Below are 23,898 nucleotides of genomic sequence, written 5' to 3'. Positions count from 1 at the left end.
CTATAATCACAGATTTTTCCAAGACTTTACACTGTAGACAAATAAAATTGAAACTAACAATATTAATCTATTCTCAATTAAACCACAGACTTTAACAATAAACAAAAGAGTATAGGTACATGCGTACACACGGGTGTAATGTTGTTTTATAGATTAAATGTATTTTTTACACAATTAAAAAAAATAGCGTTCTGCACCCCTCTATATTCTCTATAACTGCGGGAAATTTCATACACCTCCGTCCGCGCAATTTTCGTAAAAAGGGGTACAAAGTTTTTGCTTCACTTATTAATATATAGATAAACTGATAAAAAAATATATAGATAAACTATATAGATAAACTAGATTTCTACTGACTACATTTTATATGGAGGCGTAATTTTTTTTTTTTAATGCCTAGATGTGTGGACGAGCTCACAGCCCACCTGGTGTTAAGTGGTTACTGGAGCCCATAGACATCTACAACGTAAATGCGCCACACACCTTGAGATATAAGTTCTAAGGTCTCAGTATAGTTACAACGGCTGCCCCACCCTTCAAACCGAAACGCATTACTGCTTCACGGCAGAATTAGGCGGGGCGGTGGTATCTACCCGTGCGGACTCACAAGAGGTCCCACCACCAGTATCTCAGTACCAGAGTACTGTTCACTTTTTAGTGTTCATTCTTTATTGTGACGGTGGATATGCTGATAGGGTACATATAAAAATACCTTGATTTCATGCTGAGGAGTTTTGTCAACGTTGAACGATAGTTTTGCTGGTGACTTCTTTATCGACGTAGCTGGCGACGCTGGTGGCGATGACCCATCCACGTCTGACGAATCTGTATTCTAAACGAATAGTAGAAGTTAAATATATATCGTATCTCTTCTAAACGACGAGGAAACATTCTTGCAGATTATATGATTCTTCTTCTTTCTCCACCTTATCCCACTAGGTGGGGTCAGCACAGCTAATTTTTCTCTTCCATTCTCTTCTATCAGCCGTCATCTCAACACTCATTTCTCTCTCTCTCATATCGCCATTAACACACTCTATCCATGTCTTCTTCGGTTGACCTCCCCCTCTACCTTGCACTACCAATTCCATACATCTTCTGGTTTGACGATTCAAACGATGTATAATCTTGCAGATTATATCTCCTATCTAATCTAATCTGGCAGATTATACGATTTAAATAATTCAATTATACAAATCCAATTCTAGGCCGATAACCGAAAGCCAAGGTCTTAATTAGTGAAGGTCTTCAGGATTTTGACTTAGTACGGGCATGACATGTCGAGTACCTAGAGATTATTTATTTATTTATTTTTATGGCTTCGATGAGTGGACGAGCTCATAGCCCACCTGGTGTTAAGTGGTTACTGGAGCCCATAGACATCCACAACGTAAATGCGCCACCCACCTTGAGATATAAGTTCCAAGGTCTCAATTATAGTTACAGTTAAAACTAATTAAGGTGGCTTTATTAGTTCGACCTGTATAACCATTTATCTTTATAACAGAATCTTTAACGTAATTTTCAACAAAACCCAAGACATTTGGACATTGGAAATCCGCACATGTAATACGGACTGATGATAATACCACAATTTTAATGCTTTGACCTAATATCGTAAAAGCTCCGATTTGGCCGATCTCACAGCATTGCTCATGTCCATGAACGAAGCAGACCATTCACCATTAGCTAGACTGTAAGTGCCATAGCCCAGTGGCAATAAAAAACTACCAAAATAAAAAATAATTTTTTTTCGCTTTGAATGGTCTCTTTATTTATATCTACTTCGATTTCTCGGCCTAACTTCGAAAACTGGTCCACGTAATTTTATCTCTAGTACTGTTGGTAGGACCTGTCTTGAAGCAATCAACAGCTCAGATCAGAGCGGGTACAAATATCGCCACTTGCGTCACAGACTTAAGTGGGGACATGGCCATCATCTTAAGGCAACCGAAACTTCAGCTTAGTGTGCAAAGCACTTAAACAAGATAACTGAAAATCTACTTAAAAAAACATTGGAAAAATCACGACTAAAAAGTTTAATTCAATAGGCAAAAATATAAGTTTTAACGAATCCGTGCTGTAATTGTGCATTGCAATTGTAATTTTTTATAATTTAATATATGGATTTCATTGTTTTTATTGTTGTTGTTGCGGTTATTGTTGTTGTTGTTATTCTAAGCTCAGATAATGATTGGTCAGCGCCCCAGTACAAATTGTCTCGGTACTGTTAGACATTGCTGAGCCGGTAACTATTTCCAAGCCTCATTATTTTTTTGTTAATTTTTGTTTCATTATTTTTTTGAAATTTATGTTTAGAATAAATGTTCATTATTATTATTATTATTAAAATACATTTCGATTCACAGATACGAGTTGTAAGCTCATGCCTTCGCAAGCACGATTCAATACGCACCCAGGCCAGGAGGCTCTGCACGGTGAGGGTGACCTTGTCGCCGGCAGCTTTGATCAGCTGTACAGCTCTTTCGTGCTGCGCTGATCGGACGCAAACCCCGTCCACTTCCAGGATCCTGTCACCTGTCTGGAGGAAATTAGGGATGATAAATATATTTTTCGCTCAGACGGGTGGAGAAACTCACGGCCCACCTCTTGTTTTGGTTGCCTACCTATTGTTTGTAGAAAGAAAGAAAGAAATAAAGAAATCATTTATTCGCTAAGCATAGTGAAAATGAGTTATTAGATAAGTTAAAAGCAGCGTGTATGCTTTGTCATTGTTTGACATGCGAATTTTAGTGCAGCGCAAGATATTATCTATACATGTAAATAAAATTGTAGTGTATGTTTGTAATATTGAAATAATAGCTTTTTACTACACGCATTATATACGATACATACACCAAAATAAATTTTTTTACAATTTTTGTCTGTCTATCTGTTTGTTCCAGCTAATCTCTGAACCAGCTGGACCGATTTTGACGAGACTTTCACTGATAGGTAGCTGATGATATAAGGAGTAACTTTTTTTTAGACTAGCTTCGCTCCACAGTCACCTGCGGTTCGACAATAGCTGCGGATAGCATAGCGGGACTCAGCTGTCAATACCAATTTTCCTAATGAAATACGTACTCCACAAATGTTCACGATTGACTTCCACGGTGAAGGAATAACATCGTGTAATAAAAATCAAACCCGCAAAATTATAATTTGCGTAATCACTGGTGGTAGGACCTCTTGTGAGTCCGCGCGGGTAAGGTACCACCACCCTGCCTATTTCTGCCGTGAAGCAGTAATGCGTTTCGGTTTGAAGGGTGAGGCAGCCGATGTAACTATACTTGAGACCTTAGAGCTTATATCTCAAGGTGGGTGGTGCATTTACGTCGTAGATGTCTATAGGCTCCAGTAACCACCTAACACCGGGTGGGCTGTGAGCTCATTCAACCATCTAAGCCAGTCTTTCTCAAAGTGGGCGATAACGCCCCCTGGGGGGCGTTTGAAACCTAGAGGGGGGCGTTAAGGGGCCCAGGAAAAAATGGGGGGCGTTGATGTGGGTTAGGGGGGCGCTGTAAAATTTGTAATTTCATTTACTTAATTTACCCATTACCGTCCCATGTCAAATAGTATAGTAAGCCTAAACAGCTCACTTATTGTAAACATTGTTTACTATTTTATTTCTATATAATAATAGGTTGGGGAAAAAGTTTCTTCGCATTTTTTAAGAACACTCACAACATTTTTTAATATAGTTTATTCGCATTTAAGTAAAGTATGTCGGTACCATTTTGTTCGATAACTTTTTGCCATCTTGTAGGTAGGGACATGATCCCATTGCTATAGAAAATTTGGGGCTTCTGATCAAAATACCGCGACAGTTGGTTTTGGCAGTCCTCTCGTGATGTTAACCTGACACTGCCTAAAGAATTCTGAAGAGACCGAAACAGGTAGAAATCTGAAGGTGCAAGGTAACACCTCCCAGCCAAGCTCTCTTAATTTTTGCTGAGTGGCTAAAGATGTGTGAGGTCTAGCGTTATCGTGATGAAAAACCACACCCCTTCTGTTGATTAATTCCGGCCGCTTTCTCTCAACTTCTTGCTTTAATCTCATCAGTTGTTCGCAGTAGAGTTCAGAATCGATGGTCCTGCCTGGTGGTAATAGCTCATAATGTATAATGCCCTTCCAATCCCACCACACACACAGCATCACCTTGTTGCGAGTTAACCCGGGTTTTAACAGAGTCTGTGAAGCCTAACCGGCCTTTGACCACAATCTTTCTCGTACGTGATGCACTTTTCATCACTAGTTATCAGCTTCTTCAAAAATGGTTCAGTTTCATTACGTCATAATAAAGAATCACAAATGAGTACACGGTTCATTAGGTTTCTTTCAGTGAGCTTTTTTGTGTACCCAGTTTTTTTCAAATGCGCCATAACTATTTTGTGGTCAATTTCCAGTTCTTCAGTTACGTCGTAACTACTGATATGCCGATCTTGCCCCACTTTTTCAAAAATGGCATCGATTTTATCCGTAATAGGGTGACCAGAGCGACGTGCATTTTTGACATCAAAATTTTCGGATTGAAAACGCTTAAACCAAATTTGTGCTACTCTCACAGACACTGCACTAGGTCCATAAGCATCGCAATATTTTTTCACGGCTGGCAATGCTTTTTTACCTTTTTTATAGTAAAATTTTAAAATGTATCGCATATCTTCATTAGATTCACTCATCTTGACAGTACGAAAAATAAGTAAAATCACACATCTTCATAATTTTAATTTAATTTAAATTAATCTTCTTTCGAACTTAAACTTTTAATGATACCAAAACCATCCAGATACAAATAGCATAGCCAAGGAGATTTTATTACAAGTTCATACATTTTTAAGCTATTGCATAGCTTTTATCGCGGGCCTTGAGCGCGGCGACCGAATCATGAAATTCCGTAACGAAAAAAACCTAACATCCCTCACTCCGCCTACCATGTAGCTCGCGTTCAACACATTCACACGTTGCGCTTGTGTAGTGTTTGTGAATAAGCGCGTGGCGTGACGTCACACTGCATGCGCATCATGAAAAGTCTGCCCATCTCTCTCTCGCGCGGTTTAGCTTATGAGTATGAAGGGGACAGTTAAGGTTTTGCCTTTATTAAGGTTTAATATAGCGTGGTCTTGTTTTATTCTTGTTTTAATATTAAATTATCATTGTCTAATTATAATGTCATAAGTTGATAAAAAATGCTATGCAATAGCTATACTGCCGCAGTTCCCGAGTGCCACACGTTTTTTTTTTTTTTTGTCAAGAGGAAATCGCCGGACTTCCGCCCTTCACTGGGGATGGAGGGCGGGGCATGTCGGAGTCGAACCGACTAAAACCTCTTGTCGCTCAACAACCAGCATCTAAGCCTCGCATGAGACAGAGCTCATGAAAAGGCAAAGGAGGGAAAGTGAAGCGTTTAGTGCGGAGCACATCTCTCCCATCACTCTCCCCCTCGGGACGCCGGACTGGTGGTCGTCGGCGCCACGACCACCAGCCCTCTCGGTCGGCATGCTGTCCGAAGCCCGCCTAGATGGCGCCGGTTAGAATGGTCTATCCTACGGAATACCCCGCTGGGTCAGAACCAGCGTGGGTTAAGGATAGCCGGCCTTCCATCACCCGGATGCTCATGCGTAAAACGTGTGCAGATCAGCTTGCACATCGTCTTCTTAGGCCCCCTTCGCCGGTCCCCAGGCCGACATGTGAGGGAGATCCGAAACACTTAGAGGGCCAGGGCTTGGGCGATATTCGCCTCCCTGGACCCTGCTCGATGGCGGCGGGCCTGTGCATCTCTCACGCGCCCCGCCGCCGCCTTTAGCGAGATGGTGCACTCGCAGAAGTCGAGCATCGCCTTTCAGACTCGTCGTCACCGAGCATCGATGCCAGAACAGTCGTTTCCTATTTTTGCGACGAGGACACGCTGCCGCCCCTCCCATGCGGGGCAGGCGACGAGCGTATGCTGTGCCGTGTCCAAGTCGCAACCACAATGGTGGCACTCTGCCGTCGGCTCGGCTCCGATCCGGTGCAGGAACTCACCGAAGCAACCATGCCCAGTGAGTACCTGCGGGAGCCGGAAAGTGAGGCGTCCTCTGTCACGATTTACCCAATTCACAAGAACCGGGCGAATCGCCTCGACGGTCCTACGACCAGCCGAAGGATCGACCAGCCGCCTGGACCATGACTCCAGCACGGACCGCCGAGATTGGGCCCTCCGCGCTCTGACCACACCAGGGCTGGGACGCGCTACGCCCCGGGCACGAAGGTTAGCCCGCTACTGATAGTCAGCGGCGGGCGCCTCCGCCTCCAGGACCCAAGGCGGCGTCCCAGCCAGTACACACGCCGCCTCGAAAGAGATGGTGCGATAACCACGGATGATCCTGACCGCGATGGTGCGTTGCGGCCGTTGCAGCAACTTCGCTACCCCCAAGGCCAGTGACTGGCCCCACGCGGGCGCCTCGTATAAGGCGCGTCACCTGGTCAGGCCCCCCGATGTTGGGAAGAAGCCGGCCACCCCCAACAAACGAGGGACCAGGTTCTGAAAGTGAACACGGAAGGTCCAACAACTGTCCAGAATGAGGTCGAGGTACTTCAACTGCACCCCGACCCGATACGGACGCCTCCAACCACGATATGGGCATCGACAGGTGGCACTCTCCGCGGCCTGTGGAACCACATGGCCTCGGTTTTACTGAGTGTCACGTCGAGGCCTAATCTCCTGATTTTGCCGATGACATGCGCCACCCCAGCGGTGGCAAGACAAGCAAACTCAGCAAAACTCCCCCCGGGACATGACCAGCGTGTCGTCTGCGTAACAGATTAGGCTTAGGCCCGGGAGGAGGGCACCTCTCAGTACCCAGTCATACCCGATATTCCACAAAAGGGGGCCGAGCACCGACCCCTGTGGAACACCGCGCACGACCGGGAACCTGTGCACGATCCCACCGTGCTCAGTACACGTGACCGATCTGTCCTCCAAGTAGGAAGCCACCAGTCGGCGAAGGTAGGGGGGCACTCCGTGTCTTACCAGGGGCATTTTTTTAAATAAACGAACACTTATTGCGGCATAAATATTATTATGCTGTCGCGACACTTTTTGTAAATAATAATGTTTTTTACAAAGTCGTAGTACATTATTTTATTCTATCATCAATAGTTTTCGTAGGGCACGCGACGTAAATAATATTTTAGGTAAATTTTTTTTACACCTTGGGTTATTGGAGTTTTAGTAAGGATACCTAATTTTTTTCAAAAAAGAATATAGCCTATGTCACTCGGGAATAGTGAAGCTTCCAAATAGTGAAAGAATTTTTCAAATCGGTTTAGTAGTTTCGGAGCCTATTGAATACAAACAAACAAATCTTTCCTCTTTATAATATTAGTATAGATATTAATTATTAGAAACGCTGACTTAGGCGGCGGTTTTTATTTGAACCAGGTCTAAATTATAAACTAAAATTCTATGAAAAATTACCCATATTTATCTATAATACGAAATGATATTAATTTATTTTTCGTAGTTTCCTTCCTTCTTGCGTCGATAATCCTCAGTGCTGAGGGTCGTGGCCTCCTCTAATAACTTTCTCCTGCATCATCTTGCGCCATTCCTGCCTGTCCTCGGCTGTGTGGATAGCAACGTGGACTGAGGTATTGAGAGTGGAGCGTATTTGGTCCAACCAGCGCATTGGATTTCTGCCTCTGTGCCTTCTCCCGCATACCTTGCCTGTTACCAGCAGCTTTTCCATATTGTCACCTCTCTTTCTGGCGATATGTCCAAAGATCTCGAAACTCCTCCGCGCGCATGTAGTGCGGAGGTGCATTGGAATCTTGAGCTCGGTAAGAATGGATTCGTTGGTTCTGTGTTCTGTCCAACGAATCCCGAGCATTTTCCTCCAGCACCACGTCTCAAACGCGTCGATACGTTGGCGGTCGGCTTTCTTGAGGATCCAAGTCTCTGCGCCGTAGAGAAAAATGCCACCCAAACTCGGTCCATTTGGGACATAGCTCTCTTTGCCATACTGATTCGCCTTCTGAGGTCCTTTTCGGAGGATCCATTACTAGCTATGACGGAGCCCAGATAAATGAAATCCTCTACGACTTCCAGGTTTATCTTATTCGTACTTTAATAAGTTATTATTGTTAGTAGTATTATTTACTAGTCGAAATATAAATTTTTAATTATCTTATGATGAGAATCTTATATTAATGAGAAAGATATTCAACAAAAATAGTTTCGTTCTAATAAATTAGCATAGTAATAGTACAGTGAACTAGCAATTTATTTTGGTAATTCTGAATTTAAACAAACATATTGATGAGAAGAATTCATTTTTACTTTGCAAATTTGTAAATACAGGCTCTGTAGCAATGTACGGACATATAATAAATTGAAGAAACAATAATAGCATCTACAAATATATATGTACTACGTGGTACTACATTTACTAAAATTAATACAACATTTATTAATTAAATTAATGAAATTGTGGTTTTAAAGTTTTAGGGGTGTATAAAAAATGGGGGGCGCTGAAAAATAATTGATTTTCAAAGGGGGCGGTAAAAGAAATAAGTTTGATAATCACTGATCTAAGCAATAAAAAAAATTGTATTCATATAGTTGATCATAAAATACTAATTTAACCTAACGTGTAGAGGGGACAAAACTTACAGGAAGATGATTAATTGTGGACAGAGATTTTTTAGTTTACCCTATTTCATCTTTCCTAGTAGACGACGATTCGTCTTTTTAACAAAACATGTACATTCATGAGCTTAGTTCTCATTACTTTGAAAAGAGCTTTTATTTGAAACGAAAGCAGAAACAGATCACCAAAGCTTGTGTCATCTTTACGATGACTCTTCGATATATTTTATAGCAAAATCAGTTATGACCATGATCCTGTTAATATCAATTGTTTTTCTTTTTAGTCATTTCATTCTCGACAGAGTGGCCGTTGTCATATAATATTGGAAAGAGCAGATTTGATGCCACCTCACGATTTCACCCGTCTCTCTCCGTTCTCCCATTTAAGGGTCCGAATTAATTAGACTACTGGAATTTCTCTTTCTCTCTCCACTCCACTTACTTGCAGTTCTCCACTAAGACCAGCAGGGCTGTCAGCAACGACATTCTTGATAAAGATTCCGAAAATCGCTTTTTCTTCTCCCTCTTCGCTATCTTGGCTTGATATTATATCGACCTTTGGGCAAAAAGGAGAAAACGTGATAGCTAATTTATTTATCGCATATACGGATGAACCTGCATAGGGCACACCTGATGTTTGTTAGTAGTAACCAAAATCTTTAAAGCAATAGAAAAGGGTTACTGGTGGTAGGACCTCTTGTGAGTCCGCGCGGATAGGTACTACCACCCTGCCTATTTCTGCCGTGAAGCAGTAATGCGTTTCGGTCTGAAGGGTAAGGCAGCCGTTGTAACTATACTGAGATCTTAGAACTGATATCTCAAGGTGGGTGGCGCATTTACGTTGTAGATTTCTATGCGCTCCAGTAACCACTTAACAACAGGTGGGCTGTGAGCTCGTCCACCCATGTAAGCAATAATAATAATAATAATAATAATCAAGCAATAAAATCTAAAACGTCTTCTGATTTACGAAACAAATAATAATTATTAATCATGTACCTTTCCGCCAACAATACTGACGCCCAAAGGAGCACCAGGGCTTCGTTTGATGGTCACCTTCCTCGGGGGACCCCACCGCTGGGCTACGATGGTATCAGCACGCCGATCCGGCGACACCGTGACCGTCATCGCTTGTGGACAGTAGCTGGAGGATATAAGAACATTCACTGAAATTATCAAGCTTCCTTTTCAGCGAATTTCATCAGAAAGATGTCTCTATTGAAATTAGAATCGAGTAGAACATTTAAATATGGTAGATTTTAAGAAAAAAAATCAACTGCTGTCATCAAGAAATAAAGTATCTTAAACAATTTCAAGCATAATCAAAAGGCATATTATAAAGTTAAGGATTATTTACTAGATGGCACTACGTGGGAATGAGGCGCTCGCTCCTGGCCTTTTTATTTTTCATTATTATTATTATTTTTTTAATTGTTTTTTTGACTTGTTTTTTCCTTTATTGTAAATATATTTATTTATTTAACAAAAAGAAAATATTTGAGAAAAAACAAAAAAAAAAAAGACCGTTGAGTTTGTTTCGCCGGTTCTTCTCAGGACTGTGGCTTTTTTGGAACCGGTGGTAGAGTTAACATTGTTATTTGTATTTTGACATTCAACAAGTGTGTCATACTGACATCCAAGTTGAAATAAATGATTTTGAATTTGAATTTGAATTTGTATTAAGCGAACCTTTGTCATAAATAACATCGAACTAAATAAGCCGTATTATTATGTGTCTCTTGTCTATTGCGACGTTTAGGAATTGATTATTGATACAAAAATATTGTAACACTAAGTGTATTGTTAAACAAACAAAAACAATTGCAAAACCAACCAAAAATCGACATAATTGAAATCAGACATTTCATAGTTTCTTCTAAAGAGCAGAAGAACCCACTTTTGGTGTTTAGTGAATAGCTGCAACATATGTCCTAGCGACAGGATGAGGTGGAATATGACTTCGGACTCGTGGTTGACTTCTAATATTACCAGGTGAGCCAGGCTAAGTTCATTGACCCATCTATGCTCTATAAAAATTCCCTACCAAAGCAAACCACCAAAGCTAAGAGCACAGTAGGTACGTGTCTAGTTTTGGAACCACGAATCGAACCTTCGATTGCCTTCAAGACTTCTATGGAATGATATGAATATTCAGTAATAGGTCTAGGCAATCGTTCTAAAAGTTGGAGCTGCCGAGAGCAACTGTAGTTTTAGGGAGAGTTCACTGAGAACCTGATTGAGAATGTACTCTCTTCCCCCTTAATCCACACAATTTGTCAAGAATTCATGGCTGATCGTTCTAGAAGTTGGAGCTGCCGAGAGCTGCTGCTAAGGGGCATTGCTGAAGTCCATGGGCGACAGTAGCAACTCACCACCAGGTGGGCCGTGTGCTCGTTTGCCTACAAGAGCAATAAAAAAGGGGGAGTTCACTGAGGAACTGATTGAGAATGTACTCTCTTCCCCCTTAATCCACACAATGTGTCATGAATTCATGGCTACTACTCAACACTTGGCACAAAATCAAATATTACGTTTTAAGAGCTAATATTTCAAGTTGAATTCTAGAATAAACTTCTCTGCCTCCCTCCGTTATGACATTTCTCTCTCCAGACAAGGCTTAATGATGCAGCTTTGCTGTAGACAATTAGCTGTGCTTGTAATTGCGGCTGTCCACGGACAACAGCACACAATTTTAACAAAATAAATAAATTGCCTTTACCAAAATAAAATGAGATCACCAATGTAATCCAAGTCAATTAAATATGCATTAATTAAGGATAACTCAAAAACTGCAAGTCAGATTTTGATAAAATTTAAATGGAACCACGTGACAAACATCAAATAGACAAGAATCATCAAAATCGGTCCATCTATATAGACTAGAGGTCCCGCAGTAGTCGAAATTCGACTATAATTAATTGGAATTGTAAGTTTGTACACTATTATGATTGTATTTTATACTTCTATAAACACAAATTTCGCCAAGACTACACTATAAAAAATATTAACAAAGACAAACAATATTTATTCTCAATTTGACAACAGACGTCAAGAACAAAAGTTTGACAATAAATAGTATGTATGCGTGTGTGCGTCAAATACATGGTATGTAGTGTGTCTAATGTTTTCTTTATTGATTTAATGTATCTTTTATGCATTATTTTAAAAAAATATTAGCATTGTGCCCTTCTTCTTTAAATTCTCTATAAGTGTGGAAAATTTCATACTCCTGCGTCCGCGCAATTTTCATAAAAAGGGATACAACGTTTTTGCTTCACGTATTAATATATAGAGACAGAAGTAACACATCATTAAAAAAAAACATATAGTTCAATTGATGGCATCCTAATTTCTTTGAAGTCAGTTAAGAGGAATCCGGCGAGATACCGCGTCAAAGATCTCGCTTACAATCAGCCCAGCTCGAATTGCGAGTCCAATAAACCGTACATCATATCAACGCATCGAGAACCCTCAATTTACCACTTAAGCAATTGAATTCAATGACTCCTAACTATAGATGCTGGGAAGGTTGGATACTGTAGCGTTTGAAATATCTAAACAAATATATTTGTCGCACATAATACAATTGCAATACACGTTAAGAACCTATGTATCTTTAATACCATATTTGCTTTTAAACTTATTAAAGAAGACAGCACTGGTTTGGCTTTTTCATTGAATAAGTAAACGGACTTCCGGCCACCCGTATGCTGAATGGTACCAGAGCCCATAGTCATCACGGCATGAATACTGTCACAGGCGTTGAGAAATATGATCTAAGTTTAAGTTAAATAAAAAATAGTTTAAAAAAATTAACAAAATACACTTTTCAGGATATTATCAAAATAACCCTTCTACTTATGTCTGTTCATTAAATATTTATAATTACTGATACCATGCACACCACGCTTTTTTTACAATAAAATCATTTTTTCTTAATTCAAATTTATTAAAATTTATTTTCTATTTTTAAGTTGGATGTTCTATAAAAGCGTATTTTGTTAGTTTTTTTAAACTATTATTTATTTTTAATTTTTTGGTTGAATTTAAATTTTTTGAATATTTTTCTTAATATTGAATTGTCATCGGTCCTTAACAAGTATACCAAATTTCGAGTTAATCCGACGTTTTTAAGAGGGTCAAAATCATGTTCAAAGATTCCGTTACATACATATACATCTGAAGCTAACAAAAGGGTATTAAAAAATGGCACTTAGATGCATAAACTATTTCTGAATTACTAACTTCGTTTCATAATCAAACTTTGGTACGTACTTAATATTTACAGCACGTGGCTTCAATTGAATTCGGTTACCGAATCACACAATATTTCCAATTTCCAATCACACGACCACGTTCGTGTCACTTCGAACAACGAATGCCGGTGAAACGCCGTCGCCCCGTGGTACGTGTGTGAAAAGTGTTAATAGTGCAAAGTTGAAATGTAGGAAAAGTACAGTCGACAACAAAACTGTTATTTCAGATTTTAAAATCAGATTCGATTTTTTTGTTGTTGCTTGTATGGGTGGATGAGCTCACAGCCCACCTGGTGTTAAGTGGTTACTGGAGCCCATAGACATCTACAACGTAAATACGCCACCCACCTTGAGATATAAGTTCTAAAGTCTCAGTATAGTTACAAGGCTGCCCCACCCTTCAAACCGAAACGCATTACTGCTTTCACGGCAGAAATAGGTAGGTGGTACCTACCCGTACGGACTCACAAGAGGTCCTACCACCAGTAATTATGAGTTGATACTCTCATTTCTATTATAATAACTAGATAACCTGTAAAAAAATATGTATATACGTAATTTGGGGGGTTTTCTAACAGTATTCAGCTATGTACCAGAGCACATAGACACTTCTACACAACGTCTTTATCCGACCCAGGCGACGAGGGCAACGCGAAGCCACCATCACCCGAAACATGTCTTGTCGGATCCCCTGGATCCAATCTCGGAGCTTTTAAGCCTCTCAAGCACCAGTCAAGAGATTTTTTTTCTTCCTACCTAAGCTGATGATCTTTAGAGACCATATCAGCGTCACCAGGCGAATAGGTGAGCTCGCCAGGCTCAAACCTGACGTTGTTGCTAACACGAACCCTAGCAAGAGCAGTGCTTCGCAGAATCTACCACCGGATCGGAAACGCGACCCACTGAGAAGATCTGGCGAGAAACTCAGTGGGCTAAGAGTTCCACGAACGAACAGCCCACTGAGTTTCGCGCCGGATCTTTTCATTGGGTCGTGAGTCCAATGATGTAGTGGATTCTGCAAAGCACTGCTCTTGCTAGGGCTAGTGTTACCTTGCTAGGGCTAGGGCTAGGTTACCAGCCAACAGGTAGGACAAAAATACAACATCGTGCTGTTAAAATCGGAATGCATTATTATTTTAAAGCTATCCATAACCTGCCAGCAGAAGAAAAATGTTTGTCGGAGTTTGGAAGAATGGATTCGTAGCTTTTTAATAATACAGTCGGCACAGCCGGAATTCCCTTATAATGCGAAAAAATATTTAATATCTCTGTTGAAAACTGTTTGAAACAAAATGGAAGGTAAAAAAAATGTTGGATGTGGTATTATGTATTTTATGATAGAGTTAATTAAGGACCAATATGAGACGACAGGAGAGAAGTTTTTAGTCAATTACATTACTTCTCATTTACAGCTTCTACTAGTTTTGAAGAGAATTTCCTATTTCAAAGACAATTTCCTATTCTTTCGTTCAAAATTGTCTTTATTGAACGATTTCAGCTGATGTTAATTGGTCTATTATTTCATTCAAGGCTTTTTTGTTGCTAAGATGGACGTGTTCACGGTCTAACTGATGTTAGGTAGTCACCGGAGCCTATAGACATCAACCACGTCAATACGTCCCCCAATCTTGAGACATAAATTCTAAGGTCTCTGTTTTATAGTACAACCGCCGAACGCATTAATGTCTCACAACCGAAATAGGTAATGTATTGGTACCTACCCGCGCGTACTCACAAGACGACCTATCGCCATTAATTAAATGAGCAATTGCAAATGTGTTCGCGACAGTACTAGATGCAGGCACCATTACTCAGATCAATCATTGTAACCGACACGTGCTACTAACTCGACCTCCATCATGCACAACCGTACATGTGTATATGTACAAAAAACTATGTATTCACGATTTCTATACAGATTCAAATCTCAAACGACTATATTATTATCAAGCTCGTTCTAAGCCGACGGCAAATAAGTTTGTTTGCATAATGATGAAACATGATGTCGGAATTTTTGTCAGAAATCTCCAAACGCTTGAGGGGGGTTACACATGATGCTAAGGCTGGCTGGTACTTTGCACAGAGAGTGAGTCTGGCTGTCCAACGAGGTAGGGTGGGGCAGCCCTTGTAACTGTAACTATACTTGAGACCTTAGAACTTGTATCTCAAGGTGGGTGGCGCATTTACGTTCTGGATGTCTATGGGCTCCAGTAACCACTTAACACTAGGTAGGCTGTGAGCTCGTCCACCCATCTAAGCAATAATAAAAAAAAAAACGTAACCAGTATCTTGGGAACTATGCCTCCTTCAAGCGCATTGGAAGATTTGTTCTACTGTGTGAGTTGATTCATATTAAATTATTTTGATTTGTTATATTATAATATTAAAGTTATATTATATGTGTATAAAAATTGAATATAATATTTACAAATAATAATAAAAAATGTCGTATATGTAATAATTATTACGTACAGTTCGCACGTTACTGGGATATGATTAGTGACTTCCATTGACGTTAGGGTTCATTATTCGCTGAAGGTTCAGAATGGGTTTATCCGGAATGTCGCCAACGTTTCGTCCGATTCCAGGACGGTCTCATACAGAGCTCTGAGATTTTCATTTTATTGGACGCGATGGATACACTCGAAAATTATTCATAACTCGAAGATTTTTTTGGGATTCTAAATTAAATTTGTCATTACTGGTGGTAGGACCTCTTGTGAGTCCGCGCGTGTAGGTACCACCACCCTGCCTATTTCTGCCGTGAAGCAGTAATGCGTTTCGGTTTGAAGGGTGGTGTAGCCGTTGTAACTATACTGAGACCTTAGAACTTATATCTCAAGATGGGTAGCGCATTTACATTGTAGACGTCTATGGGCTCTGGTAACGACTTAACACCAGGTGGGCTGTGAGCTCGTCCACCATTTAAGCGATTAAAAAAAATCGTACGGCTAAAGTTTACTTCTAGAATTTCGAAAACCGCTAAAACAGATCCTGTAAAAAGAACACCCAAAGCGGATAGAACTAATTAGGCGGCAGCTCTTTCAGAGTTCACTAGGCACAGCGCTTAGTTGAGTGGATAATTTGATTAAGAGAAATGCACACGGAAACACTGCCCCTTCATATGGCACTATATATGTTTGGCGATAAAAAATATTTTACTTTAAACGTGAAGCCGTCGTGGCTTTTGAAGTCGTCGTGGCTTAACGGATAAGACGTCCGGTGCATTCGTGATGATCGATGCACCGGTGTTCGAATTTCGGGCGGGTACAAATTTTTCTAATGAAATACGTACTCAACAAATGTTCACGATTGACTTCCACGGTGAAGGAATATAACATCGTGTAGTAAAAATCAAATCCGCAAAATTTTAATTTGCGTAATTACTGGTGGTAGGATCTCTTGTGAGTCCGCGCGGGTGGGAACCACCGCCCTGCCTATTTCTGCCGTGAAGCAGTAATGCGTTTCGGTATGAAGAGTGGGGCAGCCGTTGTAACTATACTTGAGACCTTAGAACTTATATCTCAAGGTGGGTGGCGCATTTACGTTGTGGATGGCTATGGGCTCCAGTAACCACTTAACACCAGGTGGGCTGTGAGCTCGTCCACACATCTAAGCAATAAAAAAAAAAACATGTGTATGTCTCAGTTGAAATATGTTTTGTGCCAAAATGAGACACCAAACATGGTAAGCCACAATAATGAGTCCCAAAAAATATATATTAAGACAACGTGCATTACTAAAACGGTACTAAAAATCGTAATAATTCGCAAGCCGCCTCTACCTGGAAAATACTGCTTGAGAGTGCACTTAATTATATTTCTATCACGAAGCATTCGCGCATCCAAAGATGTCGGGACAGCGTTACTATCTATTGCGTTACCTCTTGTCTCAAGCTAAGGAGAAGCATTGACCTACTGATTTCTATCAACCCCTAAAAACCTCTTAATAAAAGTTGCATTGTAAGCTTCGCCAATTCACGAATAATATACCTAACGCCTAATCTCTTTCATGGGACGGGATCACGTTTCGAGCCCTCGCATGCACAAAGGAAAAAAGGTCGCACCCTACTTTCAAATTGCCACACACAAAACTCACCGATAATCGATTTCAATAACACTGCATTATCCGATATTGGATCCAAGAACGGCCAATGGCCAACATGTATGCACTTAACCAAAGACCAACAACAACTGTCTAAGTGGCTGACAATCCGCAGCATTGAGGACAGCTCAGCGTAACTCAATTACGGGTATTAGCAATTTTTTAATAGGGATGCCACCATTTAATTCAGATTTATCGATAGTTTTTTAAACATCGATATTTTTAACAGCAGTCGTATGTAACGATCAAACAAGGGAAAATCTTTAATTCGAGTGATATTTAAATAAATAGACGAACTCTATTTCTTATTGATAGATGGTAGGACCTTTTATGAGTCCGCACGGGTAGTTACCAGCACCGCGCTTATTTCTACCGTGAAGCAACAATGCGTATCGGTTTGAAGGGTGGGGCAGCCGTTGTAACTATACTGACACCTTAGAACTTATATCTCAAGGTGGGTATCGCATTTACGTTGTAGATGTCCCGTAAGTGGCGTTCATCTATGTGGAGACAGTTAATACAGAGGACCAGTGTGAGCTCAGCTTCCTTGAAGTCGATAACTAGTCTACTACTTTCCCATAATCTGTCGGTAAATTAGCATGCTTATCTTACTTTCCTTAAATACTACCTTGGGTGTAAGTAGCATTAAAAGGTCACGATTCTGCCTATATTTGCCGACAAGAAATCACGAATTGCCCTTGAATGAAAATTCCAAGTACGGTCATGGTATTAACACGCAATTTTTAAACACAATTGTAAATTATACGTTCAAAAGTACTCTAGGATCTACTCAAACTAGAATCATCACCTAAGTATACCTAAAATAATAAATACGAGATGAAACAGCTGCAAATCGATAGACGTCCTCATGCAGAAGCAGATGAGAGAAGTGAGGGTCATGTGTTATTACCATAGGGTCATTCCCTTAGAGTCATTACCATAGGGTCATTACCATAGGGTCATTACCATAGGGTCATTACCATAGGGTCATTACCATAGGGTCATTACCATAGGGTCATTACCACTAAACCAACACAAAAATCTGCTGTTCAAACTCCCAAAACGAAACGAACTACTTCGATGCAGAAATAGTTTAATTCTCCAAGAGCATCATAGAAAGCTAAAAAAATAAACGAAGCATCTATTAGGTACTAATTTTATTTAGTTATTTTTATTGTTTAGGAGGATGGACGAGCTCTCAGCCCACCTGATGTTATGTGGTTACCGAAGCCCATAGACAACGTAAATGCCGCCACCTACCTTGAGATAATAGTTCTAAGGTCTGAGTTTTTACAGTACAACAAGAGCTGCCTCACCCTTCAAACCGAAACGCATTATTGTTTTACGGCAGAAACCGGCAGGGTGAGGGTATCACCCGTGCGGAATCACAAGACGTCCTACCACCTGTAAATTTTATTATCATCATTCTCCTGCCCTTCTCCCATTCACCGGAAGTCAACGCAACATGTTTTTTCCTTCCATTCACCTCTATCATATACCATTTCTTCGCTCACTCCCCTCTTACACATATTGTCTTTCACGTCTATTACTAATTTTATATTTAATTAAATTTTAATTAAACTATCGACATGACGGTGAGACCATTACTAATATCTATAATCCCCTATAAGCTCACGCGGAGCGGACCACGCATTGTATTCTTAACTAAACATACTCGCATATGATGAAAACATCGCTATGTCGAAACACAAAGAATACACCTACTGCTTCTTTGAAGAATCAATTTTGGACGGTAGAAAACATTGGCAAATATTATCGACAATATTCTGTAATAGTTCTGTTTTTTTTTATGGGATTTTATGACCTGGTTACTAAGACCTTTAAGTTGTGTCTTATTTTAATTTGTATTCTTATTTTTATGAAAAATGATAAAATGGAGTGAAATGAAATGAAGATGATTAATTTGAGACATTAATCAACTGGGATGAAATTAAATGAAATGAGATGATATGGGATGAAATATAATCGCAGTAAAATTGTGGTCATTTACTGAGATTTTTTCAGTGGACTTTTTGGAGGAACACAAGAAGTTACGCCCAGCGGCTTTATTTCATTTTCCCACATTTTTGCACTTTCACAGATATTAAACAGTTAATAAACCACCGTTATTACACATTTAAACCTGAAGAAACACTAAATAGGCAAAATAAAACAAATCACACAACTTCACTCCTCGCGTTCCCGCCAAAAAGTCCCAATAGTTCTGTTAATCTGTTTAATCAATCTACCTTACACTGGCTTGGCTTCACAACAGTCCGTCACCGGATTTTCAATGCTGAACCTAATACCAACTATACCAAATTATTATGTATCTCAAATCACAAAAGATAAAGAGATAAACCATCATCGCCTAGCAAAAAAATCGTAGTTCTTGGTATATGTACTTAGCGACCCATTTTTACCGCGGAACAGTAATTTAAAACAGTTGTTGTAAATGAAAATCTTTATTAACTCACACACTTGTATATTTAAGGAAAATACAATAGGTACATACAGTTTTATTATAGCTATCTAAGTGGAACTGTGTTCGCTGTATGACCGTTACAACTGGACTGTCGTCCCAATATACTTTTCCCATAAGCGTGGAATGGTGAAGATGACACCTTGCATTACGTAGCCAGGTAACACGCCACGTACGATATAAAGCATGTGTGTATGACCCTACAGAATTGAAGCCTTTTTTTATTGCTTAGATGAGATGACGAGCTCTCGGCTTTCCTGATGTTAATGGGTTACTGGAGCCCATAGACATCTACAACGTGAATGCCGCCACCCACCTTGAGATATGAGTTCTAAGGTCTCCGTTTTTACAGTACAACAGCTGCACCACCCTTCAAATCGAAAAGCATTACTGCTTCACTGTAGAAGGTAGGGCGATGGTACCCACCCGTACGGACTCATAAGATGTCCAAAGCATCCTATCACCAGTATTTTTTTTTATTTTTTTTATTACCCTTGTATGTAGACGAGCATACGGCCCACCTCATGGTGAGTGGTTACCGTCGCCCATGGACTTCAGCAATGCCAGGGGCAGAGCCAAGCCGCTGCCTACGCTACGATATTCTTTGACAAACTCGAACCAACATTTTACTGTGGACTTTTTGGCGGGAACGCGAGGAGTGAAGTTGTGTGATTTGTTTTATTTTGTCTATTTAGTGTTTCTTCAAGTTTAAATGTGTAATAACGGTGGTTTATTAACAATTTAATATCTGTGAAAGTGCACAAATGTGGGAAAATGAAACAAAGCCGCTGGACGTAACTTCTCGGGATCCTCCAAAAAGTCCACTAAAAAAAATTTCAGTAAATAACCACCATTTTACTGAGATTATATTTCATCCCATATCTCATTTCATTTAATTTCATCCTAGTTGATTAATGTCTCAAATTAATCATCTTCATTTCATTTCATTTCATTTATCTCCACATTATCATTTTTCATAAAAATAAGAATATAAATTAAAATAAGACATGACTTAAAGGTCTTAGTTACCAGGTCATAAAATCCCTTAAAAACACATTTTACTGTCATTGCCCGGTAATGCTTGCTCGAAGGTTTTATAACTACCCACACAAAAAATATATAAATCTTAAGCCGGCTAAAATAACGAGACAAACTGAAAACCACACTAATCTCTCATTTACCACGTTATCCCAGTCAAGATATTAAACCAAAGAGTAATAAAATTATCGTTTCTTGATACGTGTGCTAATTTTCAAATGAGTCCAATATCTTGGTCGAAATTATACGGAACCATTTAGGTATGTAGTTATGGGTCAAGCTAATGAAAATGTGTTTAAAAAAAGCTCTTCGTTGACCTAATCCATTATGGCCAATTACGTATTAGCTTGGACTCCCCGGGGAAAGCTCAAGGTTGAGTCGAACGTGACGCAAGGGGTAACAGAGATGGAGGAAATCAATCATTAACTCGAAAAATACTTATTAAATAATATCTTGCTCACAAAATTGGTGGTAGGACAAAATTTACTGGTGGTAGGACCTCTTGTCAGTCTGCACGGGTAGGTACCACCGCCCTGCCTATTTCTGCCGTGAAGCAGTAATGCTAATCGGTTTGAAGGGTAGGGCAGCCGTTGTAACTATACTGAGATCTTAGAACTTATATCTCAAGGTGGGTGGCACATTTACGTTGTAAATGTCTATGGGCTCCAGTAACCACTTAACACCAGGTGGGCTGTAAGCTCGTCCACCCATCTAAGCAATAAAAATAAAATAAAAAATAAAATAGAAATTGAATACAAAAATAATTCGGCAAATAAAAAAGGCGGTTTTTGTTTATCAATCGCTTTAGATCGGCGGTTATAATGACGGCCCACTCGATGCTTAGTGGGTAGTTGAGTACCAGAGACAGCAGGTATCGCATTCAATTCTTTGGCGACTAATACTTTAATGCACAACCCAAAACTGGTAATAGCATGAGTAAATTATTTTTACAAAAAAATTGTCAATAGCATCGGACCTTGGACCTGATGTCTCAAGGTGGATAGCGGCATTCACATTCTATGGACTCCAACGACCACGTTATACTACGCAGCAATCTCATCCAAAATACAGAGCAATGTAACACAGAAACAAAAAATATATCGATGCATTTCGGGTTTATAATATTAATTTGGCTAAGTGCCTACCAATTCCATTGTTGTACATTATTTAATTTGAATATGTAAGTGCCCTCGGGGATCGATTCGTTAAACTACTTATTGACGTTGAGCATGCGGCCTAAAACTACGTAAATCGGACTCCCATGAGTATCTATACAAAAAAAAGCCAATTTTGCAACCCTTTCCGCCATATTGGAAATATAACAAACAACATGATATTGTGGTATTCACAAGTCATCGACATAATTAAAAGGGTTAATTACGACTTGATTTCGACTTTATCATAATAATAACAATAATTTAATTTTCATTCAGATAATTTACTCTGCTTTTTAATACGCTTCTATTAGCTTCAGACGTATGTATGTTAGTATGTAACGGAATCTTTGAACATGATTTTGACCCCCTTCAAAACGTCGGACTAACTCGAAATTTGGTATACTTATTAAGGACCGAAGGAAATTTGAATTAAAAATAGTGTAAGAAAAAATGATTTTATTGTAAAAAAGCGTGGGGTGCTTTTCAGGATATTATCAAAATAACCCTTCTACTCATATCTGTTCATAAAATATTTATAACTATTGATACCATGCACCCCACGTTTTTTTTACAATAAAATCATTTTCCTTACACTATTTTCAATTCAAATTTATTAAAATTTATTTTCTAACTTTTAGTTGAATTTTCTATGAAAGCGTATTTTTTTTACTTTTTTAAACTATTATTTATTTTTAGACTGGCTTTCAGTCTCATATAACACGATTTCGCACAACACGGGACTCTGTAGGAACGTATCTACCGTCTTATAGGAAGATTACCATGTACATTAGCGGTAGGCAGCGGCTTGGCTCTGCCCCTGGGATTGCTGAAGTCCATGGGCGATGGTAACCACTCACCATCAGGTGGGCCGTATGCTCGTCTGCCTACAAGGGCAATAATAAAAAGAACACCGGACGTCCTATCCTTCAGACCATAACCAGTCCTTAGAGATGTAAATGGAATCCATATAATCACGACTCGAATACCATTACTTCGAGACAAGGTGTTAAGGCCTTAATTACAGTTATGGTTACCCTACTTACAGAGCCTGAACGTTTCACTGTTTTGCAAAATCAGGCAAGATTTTTTTCGAAGAACGTTTTCGAAAATGCACCTAAACAAAATGTTCATAGTTTGAAATTTCCTTGCACCCTAATCTTTATACGCGGTGACGTTAAATTAACCAATCTGGCATACAGTTTTTTGCGGTATTAATTTAATATTAAACATGTATAAGACTAACTATGCAACGATGCTTAGCAACCAGATCTCTTAAATATTTTTTTCTCCTACCTACGCCGAAAGTTCGGTTTTCGTCCCGCTGTACGGGGAAGAAAGTCTAACTTTTCCTCCCTGGGTACTGACAAGTGCGCATGCGCGTTAGTGTCTACTTCTGCCGCCATTGTTGTGCTCGAGTAATTTGAAATATTGTGTTTAGTGTAAAAGTGAAATAAACAAAAGGCAATAAAATTTAATAGTGAAGTATTAAACAAAGATGAGTGCATCAAACAGTTCTTTTCAATTAGTAGTAGTTTGTAATTGTTTTCTTTATGAAAGGGGGGGGGCCCTTCCCCCGCCAGGGCTTCGCCCCTGGACCCTGGCTCGGTACTTCACGGGTCCTAAGTTTTTTACAACGTCGAACTTTCGGTCTGGTAGGAGAAAAAATTGTATGTGCACCGCGGGAATAATGTAGGGCTTCTCATCCCGCGTGTTTGCACAATGTACTATTTTTTTATTTTTTCTATTGCCTTTGTAGGCAGACGAGCATGCAGCCCACCTGATGGTTACCGTTGCTCATGGACTTCAGCAATGCAAGGAGCAGAGCCAAGCCGCTGCCTACCGCTTAATACTCTCCACAAGCCTCGTTTGAAGAAGGACATGTCATAGCGCTCGGGAAACACCGTGGAGGGGAGCTCATTCAACAGCAGGACGTGGCAGAAAAGACCTCTGGAAACGCACTGTCGATGAACGCAGCGATTCCAGATAATATGGATGATCTTTGCTCCGATGGCGGGAGGTGCGATGATAAAAAGGAGATGAGGGGATCATCTCAAACAATTCCTCAGAGCACTTTATAGTTTACCATACAAACTTTGCCAGCGCTTAAGAAATAGCTGAAGTATTCCAATCATGCCATTTTGTAATACAAACTCGCCGTCACATTACTACTACCAGATCATTCTTGTTTAATTGACAAAGATTTAAAGTTAGCATGCCTTTTGAAATAAA

At 39.8% G+C, this 23,898-nt stretch overlaps 1 protein-coding gene across 1 annotated transcript in view; it reads right to left on the bottom strand.

Annotated features, from left to right (window-relative positions):
* LOC101740701 (uncharacterized) overlaps positions 1 to 23,898 on the bottom strand; it is a 186,290-nt gene that overhangs the window by 104,697 nt on the left and 57,695 nt on the right. The window contains exons 19-22 of the mRNA XM_012696631.4: positions 9,632 to 9,776; positions 9,075 to 9,188; positions 2,417 to 2,542; positions 713 to 832 (exon numbers count right to left, since the gene is read on the bottom strand). Coding sequence (XP_012552085.2) covers positions 713 to 832; positions 2,417 to 2,542; positions 9,075 to 9,188; positions 9,632 to 9,776 — 505 coding nt within the window. The remainder of the gene's footprint in view (positions 1 to 712; positions 833 to 2,416; positions 2,543 to 9,074; positions 9,189 to 9,631; positions 9,777 to 23,898) is intronic.

The sequence above is a fragment of the Bombyx mori genome, chromosome 28 (assembly GCF_030269925.1).
Source record: "Bombyx mori chromosome 28, ASM3026992v2".
Lineage (NCBI taxonomy): Eukaryota > Metazoa > Arthropoda > Insecta > Lepidoptera > Bombycidae > Bombyx > Bombyx mori.
This window is presented reverse-complemented; position numbering and strand designations above follow the sequence as displayed.